The following is a 7,114-nucleotide window of genomic DNA, read 5'->3' as shown; positions in this document are numbered from 1 at the left end:
TTGCAGCAGCAGATTTGAGCTATATGTTATAGACCTTGCACAACACGTGGGGAAGGGGCTTAATGTCCTGCAAAATGTAATGTTCTTTTTTTCAGTTGTCTAATTTAAAAAGTTTTGTCAGCCGTCTGGATTTGTTTTCTGGGTGCCCACATTATTAGATTCCCCTATTCAGCAACCTACAAGGGTGCTCCATGCACAGCTGGTATTGTAAAATATGCCAATGTCCTGGCTCTCTCATCAGCTGTCAGAATCACTTTGTAAACATACAATAAGTAAGTGAAACCATAGCAAACTCAGAGCATTGAATCCATGCATTGCCCCAGGTCTGTGATTTAGAAGACAATGAAGCCATGGAATCAGTATGAAAGCCAGGAAACTGGTATCATTTATTGTTCAGCCATGGCTGTCTGTGCTTAGTACAAGTTTCATTTTAAAAGAAACATTTCCTACATGGGTATATCACCAACAGTCTAAATTGGGTTTAATATTAGGCAGACGTCTTGATCATTTTTCCTGTGTATAACAATTTCTGACCCTTTATTTATTCATAAAAGAACCAGATTCCTCAGGTCTGAGCACTGAGCTTTAAGTTAATAGCAGGTTTGTCGTTTTCTTGGACGCCACAACCACCATGACATCCAATAATCATTTAACAGTGACTTTAATAATTTAATTAGGCAAACTGAACATTATAATAGATCAGACTGCCATAAAAGTGCCGTTATTGTCAGTAACATATTAGCACCCTTGTGTTTGCTCATTCATAAAAGTGATGATCAGCTGACAAGTTTGCCCCCTTTATGAATGACCACCAGTTCATGAATGAATAGTTAATCACTACTATTTACTGTTGGTTTTTTAAAGCAGCAATCAGCTACTTTTCACAGATACCAAATAGCAGTCAGCACTTTGATACTGGAGATTTCCAAGGGCACAATGCAGATCAGGGGTGGTTTTCACTTTTGTAAAGCAGTAATGGAGGTGAATGGGATACCTACTCCATACTGGATATGGCAATGAACTATACCTTTAGTACTTTACTGTACTTTAGTGTCAATATAGTACAGGGGTCAAAGAACTGTCACTGTGTACAATGTCTGATTTTTTTAATCTGGTGGTAAATAGAATAAACGTACACACGCACCGACGTCACCGGGCACTCTCCCGGTGACTTATCGTGTGCAGAAAACGCCGGAGGAAGAAGACATGGATCGCGGTGATGGATGACGCGGGATGAACTCCCCTGCTTTCTCATCGTGTGCAGAAGACGCTGGAGGAAGAAGACATGGATCGCGGCGATGGATCAGGTAAGTGTTGCATTTTCTAATACTTCCCATAGGTTTACCTACCCCCAGTGTGACTCAGGGTTACCGCTTTCAGCAACTTTTTTCTACCCCCAAGTCACACTTGGGGTTACCGCTAGGAAGGTTAATGCATAAACAGGCAGTAAAATTACTGCATTGCTACATATGATTTCCTGAAAATAATTAATCCTGGGTGTCAGACACTCTAGGTACACTCTTGCTCACAATGGATAGATCAGTGTTTCTCAACCAGGGTTCCTCCAGAGGTTGCTAGGGGTTCCTTGAGCAATTTGTGACTCTTAGGTCATTTTCAGTGCCACCAGTGATCTTTTTGGCTAACTGTAATGGTAACATTTTCCCACTGGCCACCACACTCATATACCGAGGGCTGTAAATATACCGGTAGTAATATTCAAGGAGTTCCTGAAGATCTAATGTTATTGCAGGGGGTTTCCTTTAAAAGATATTCCGTGTTAAATAGTCAAGAAACATTGCTAGAGATGATGGCAAATAATAAGGTAATAAGGTTTTGAGCAGAGATTGTATTAGCTATGGCCACATTAAAGTAAATATATAGCCATTTGGGGTGATTTTCCCTCTCTTATTGTCCTAATGACCATTATCACCAGGACAAAAAGTGATAAGAAAATATTGCAGTTGTAACTAGAATATAGGATGAAGGGAAATCTTCCATTTACAAATAGCTAATGATAGCCCCTCACTTCCTGTGTTGTGTCTTCAGTAAAAGAAGTGACAACAAATTTCACAAACAGGACAAAGACACAACAAACTAAAAACAATAATTGAGAGTTGTATTTCCTTTTTCCCTAAACAATTTTGTATACTTTCTTGGTTCTTGCTATAGTGTGTTTCCATGCAGACTGTCAGAAGTAACAAAGACTGAAACAATCCGGTTCCCATTTACATCCACATTTATTTACAATGCATCTGCAGCCATTATATACAATTATTATTCACACATCCCAAGTGCCTTCTGTGTGTTACGTCCATGGGAGGAAATTGACATGTAAGGCAGTCCCAATCACCCAGTACGCTAAGAAGTACCCAAGTGGAATTTGCGTCTGTGTTTGCAGTGAGTGCCAGGCCCTAAACAGGCGCCTGGCTGGATTGGAAGCCTCCTTTCTTTTTTCCAGGCCCCATATCCAGGGCTCCTTCTCTTCAATAATATGAGCACAAAACCAGAAGAGGACAGGACAGGAAGAGAAAAGTAGTCGGGTGACAACCTGCATGAGAAACAAATAACTGACATAAGTGATTTCTCAAAATTCTCATAAAATGACATTACATCTAAACCAATAAAATAACATTAAATTGTATGTACATGTAGGAATCATTCCAGTGTACTACAACTTAAGCTTAAAAGGGTCCTGACAAATAGCAGACACAGTAAGGTATAAGGCATCACAACAAAGGCCTCATCTGTGACTCTCCAAGTTTGCTATGTTACTTGGATAGACTTTCCCTGATTTCACTGCTAACCCTACCAACTGTTGTTCCACTGTTCTGGAGATCAAAATCTTTTCAGGTTTTTGTCCCTTGCTGCCTCTTTGATCTTTTTGTGTGTGGGTTTTTTGCAGCCACTGTGAGGGTCATCATCTACATCATAGTTGTCATCTACATCAATGCAGTGGGTATTATGGTGGCTATCAAGAGTGGGAGTTATTATAGTGTACATTCACAGCAATGCAATGAATATATATGCAACTATCTACATCGATGTGGAAGTTATTATTATTATTACTGGACAACACCTCATTTAACTTGGCCACATTTACAGTTTTTGCCCCATACCCACCCCAAAGCCAATTTAAGCTCAGCTATCTTTAAAAGTTCCCAGTTTTGTATACAATGAACATACATTTTGATCTCATGTCACTGCTTTCTAAACACCATAGGTTGTCTTCAGGAAAGATTGGTAGTTAGAAAATATGTGATCACTGCCCAAGCCCAGCCACTGCCCATGTGTCCCCTTGATTGTGAAGTGTGAATGTAAGACCAAATTTGCAATGCAGATTGTGTTTACTACCCATTAGAGGAACACATTATAAAGGGCATATTCGTACGATCCCTAGATGTGTTCTGCCTTAATGACAGGTCTGCTTTAGAGAAAACCCGCCCTAGCCCTAAAAAAAATTAAAGGGCTGCCACTGCTACATATTATATTACTGCTATTTGGCTGGCATACGCTTTTATACCTAGAAGTACCTGCTAGTTGATTTAGCACTATTTCAAATAGAACAGCAGGTTAAAGGTATGTCCTGCTGGTGGGGACATAGTGAAAAAGTACATGGGTACAGTAATGACTTATTTTAGAGTCTAAACATTATAAAATCTTCCAACATACGGCCACCATTCTCATTTGTGCTGCAAGCCTTCATCAAACCTTGTTTCTGAATTCATACCTGAACGTGCATGCACAGAACTCCAAATACCATCAAGAAGGAGAGCTGAGCCACATAGACAAACACTCGAGGTCCATAGAATCCATGGCGGCCCTTTGTCTCCATATCTGACAACCCCAAATATCTGCACAGTTCTATATTAGCAGAAATATATTTGCATGCTGCACAGATTCCAAGAAATACTGCCGGGGCAGCCAAAAGGAAGTTGGGCAACTGTCGTAGCTGAAAGTAGCGCAAAAGTCCCACACCCCAGTATTCACTCTGGATGTGGGAATAAGCCAATGGAAAACAGTATGAGCACCATAGAGGAACTGTCTCCCCATGCACTCGATAGCCCTTGTCTTTTGCCAGTTGTGCAAGCTTTTCAGGTAGGTTATCTACTCCATAAGAGGGGATACAGAATCTAAAATAACAGTACCCCTGGAAAATAGCAAAGGGCAGAATCATTAAAACAATTCCACACAGTCTTTTTGCCTTTAGTCCATGACGACTCCTCTGCTGCAAAAATGCTTTCATCTCAGAGTATACCAGGAAGCCAGCATTCACCAGTCCATTGGAACGAGCTGCTGTGGCCAGCGAGAGAAGTGCACTGCCAAGTAGGAATCGATTTTTCTGCAACTGCCACAAGCCAGTGAATGTGGCCACGGCAAACAAGCTTTCTGAATAGGCAACAGTCATGAAAACCGATATAGGGCTCATACAAAATAAAAGTGCAGCGAGGAAAGACGTACGTCGAGACTGCAGAGTCACACATCCCAGGAGGTACAAAGAAACTGCAGCCAGCGTGGAGCAAGCACAGTTTAGAAAGGCAGAGGAAAGTAACAACCGGCTCCGTAGTGTCAGCACCCCTGCCAGGGGTAGGAAAGGCCCTTGTGCCAGCCCCCTGATAACCATTGGCAGCAGTGGGAAGAAAGCGGTGTTGTGTTCATATACATAGCCATGTTCTGCTATGAACAGAAAGTGCTCTGCATCCCAGCGGCCTAAACCACTGAAAAGGAACTCCACTATATGGTCCCCATGTGACACTGGAAGTGGTCGTGGTGGAGAAAAGGCATCAGCTGTGTGGTCTGGTATCAGGAGATTGAACAAAACCTACAAGAAGGACAAAAAAACCATTGGTATATAAAACTAAAGTCCATTTTTTTTCCGTTTGGAGAGACTGTTAAGGGATAACCTTACCTGCATTACCAATGTGAGTCCACGACAAGACAAAGAGAAATGGACAATCTCATCCACAAATGGGTCATGACTCCCCCACATTTCCCAGAAGCTACCACAAACTGTATATCTGATGGGACAGAGAAAATAAAACTTGAATGACAGAGGAATATAGTACAATTCTTTTTTTCAGCTATGAGTAATGTGTACTTAAAGCTATTTTGATTTGACGAGCATGTTGCGCAGTTTTTTTAAAATTTCAGTTTGGGTGCCTGATGGGAAGGTTGACTTGGAAGCCTGGGGCAGCTCTGCCTTCTGAAGGCGATTTGAGAAGCAATCTCCCCAGCAGGGATGCTTTGGCTGGAGTTCCACTTTATTACATTAAATCCATACACACAAAGGATAACACCTGTTGATGTAAAGAAACAGAGATGGCAAGGGATTAAAAGCTGGAAGTTGTAGTTCTATAGACAAAGCTATGAAAGTTGGGGTTGTATAGACTTGAAAGCATTGCCAGGTATACTGGGAGTTGTAGTTCAACATAGATAACAGGTAAGTATTTCTGTCAATCACAGCTTAGCATTCTGGGACTTGCACAGAAAGGGATTTATGGTGCCATGCAGTGGTGGACACTAAATGGAGCCATGGTGCACATATATACCAGCTATATAATATCTATATAATATAGATGAGTGCAGGGTTTTACTGCAGTCAGAAATGTTGTACACTTATAAAAATATCCCTTTAAATACTGACATTGTATTATCCACCTGTGTGCAGCTACAGAACCTGGAATATATATGTATCAGGAATTAAAGGGACAACCAGCCTTGATATCTGCCGGGGTGATCTGTACATTAATCCCCAGGACCCATACATACCCGGCCAGAAGCTGCAGCAATGCACAAGGTGCAGGGAAAGAAAGAGCTGAAACCTCTCCTTGGTACACTTACTTCCTGCATAGACAGGACAGACAGATTTACCCACCTCCACTGTGATGTCACAGGGTCACATGACCAGCCTGCCTGGGATTAACTCTCCCATCTCCAGGCAGAATGCTGCTGCTGCTGCACAGAGAAGGTTTCATAATGAGCAGCAAGAAATCAGACATTGTTGTAGTGTAAACGCTCAGATTCTGGGAAGATTCACCCATTTTATTGATGTCCATTATTAGTGAAAAAGAAAGTGATGGTAGATCCAACACTTTACATCTCACCAGAACAGGAGGGGAGGGGAAATATTCCCCCAGGGGCTCATGTGCTTGTGACAGCTAAGAGCTGATTTACTCTGACATCTTTAACTTTTTACTCTCTCCACAGCCAGAAACACATAGTGTCTTTTATATGTAAGCTGTGTACCGGGGTGGGCTCCCCAGGATACAGCGAAGTCACAAACAAGGAAAGCAACACCAACACCACCTTATGCAAAACAGAACTTTGCTTTACTGAAAGATATAGCAATGAACAAAATTCCAAATATGGAGACAAAGAAAACAAAATTACATACACTCAGCCCAGAGGCTGAGACCCATGTGTCGCACAGCATGGCACCCTCCGATAGTAGCCGGAACACTTGAGCAATTTACCTACTGCGAGCAGAGCAACCTCTGCCTCGCCATACCATTTTGTGTGCGTGTGTGTGAGATACAGGCTAGTCCGCGGTGCGACACAGCAGCTTACAATCTTACCGGCCTATACAGTGTTTCCCCCACTTTTTCAAAACTGGTTTTATGGCCTGCCACACACATAGACCCTAACTAACTATTGCAGGTCTAATCTCAGTCTCTGGTATTTCAGGCGTCAATACTATAATGCTGTGCCGGAACGATTTTACTGACCTGGGGCTTGTTCTGGATCCAATGATGTCTTTAACCACCTAGCCCAACCTTGGTAGGGAGTAAGTAAACTTGCTACTATTGTTTACCCCAAACCAAGGTCGGGGTAGCTAAAAATATAAACAAGCGTTATATTGCAGTCCGATTGTCATACAACATTGTATGGCAATCGGATTACAACTGAAAAAAAATACTTACCCTGTCCCCACAGCTCCTCCGGACATGTCTGTCCTCTTCTTTCTTCATCCGGCGTGTGCAATGACGATCTCCAGGGTTTCCCCGTGACGTCGCTGCATGCATCGGTGCGGGCGGAGGCAGGAAATTCAAATAACTTTGTATTGAACTCAATACAAAAAAGCTGTATTGAGTCCAATACAAAGAAATCTTTATATAAT

General features: G+C 42.0%; 1 protein-coding gene across 3 annotated transcripts in view; it reads right to left on the bottom strand.

The window, feature by feature from the left end:
- Positions 1 to 2,218: 2,218 nt before the first annotated feature.
- The window catches only part of PIGV (phosphatidylinositol glycan anchor biosynthesis class V), a 10,927-nt gene continuing 6,031 nt past the window's right edge, over positions 2,219 to 7,114 (bottom strand). For 2 of the 3 annotated variants that reach the window (XM_072430919.1, XM_072430918.1), the window contains 3 exons: positions 4,907 to 5,015; positions 3,728 to 4,819; positions 2,219 to 2,548 (listed from right to left, as the gene is read on the bottom strand). In XM_072430919.1, the coding sequence (XP_072287020.1) occupies positions 2,306 to 2,548; positions 3,728 to 4,819; positions 4,907 to 4,987 (1,416 nt within the window). In that variant the 5' untranslated portion in view covers positions 4,988 to 5,015 and the 3' untranslated portion in view covers positions 2,219 to 2,305. Of the gene's footprint in view, positions 2,549 to 3,727; positions 4,820 to 4,906; positions 5,016 to 5,766; positions 7,052 to 7,114 lie in introns of those variants that run through there. The other variant, XM_072430920.1, reaches the window with a different exon arrangement.

The sequence above is a fragment of the Pyxicephalus adspersus genome, chromosome Z (assembly GCF_032062135.1).
Source record: "Pyxicephalus adspersus chromosome Z, UCB_Pads_2.0, whole genome shotgun sequence".
In the NCBI taxonomy this organism is placed as follows: domain Eukaryota; kingdom Metazoa; phylum Chordata; class Amphibia; order Anura; family Pyxicephalidae; genus Pyxicephalus; species Pyxicephalus adspersus.
The sequence above is the reverse complement of the archived record's forward strand: the minus strand, read 5'-3'. Positions and strand labels throughout refer to the sequence as shown.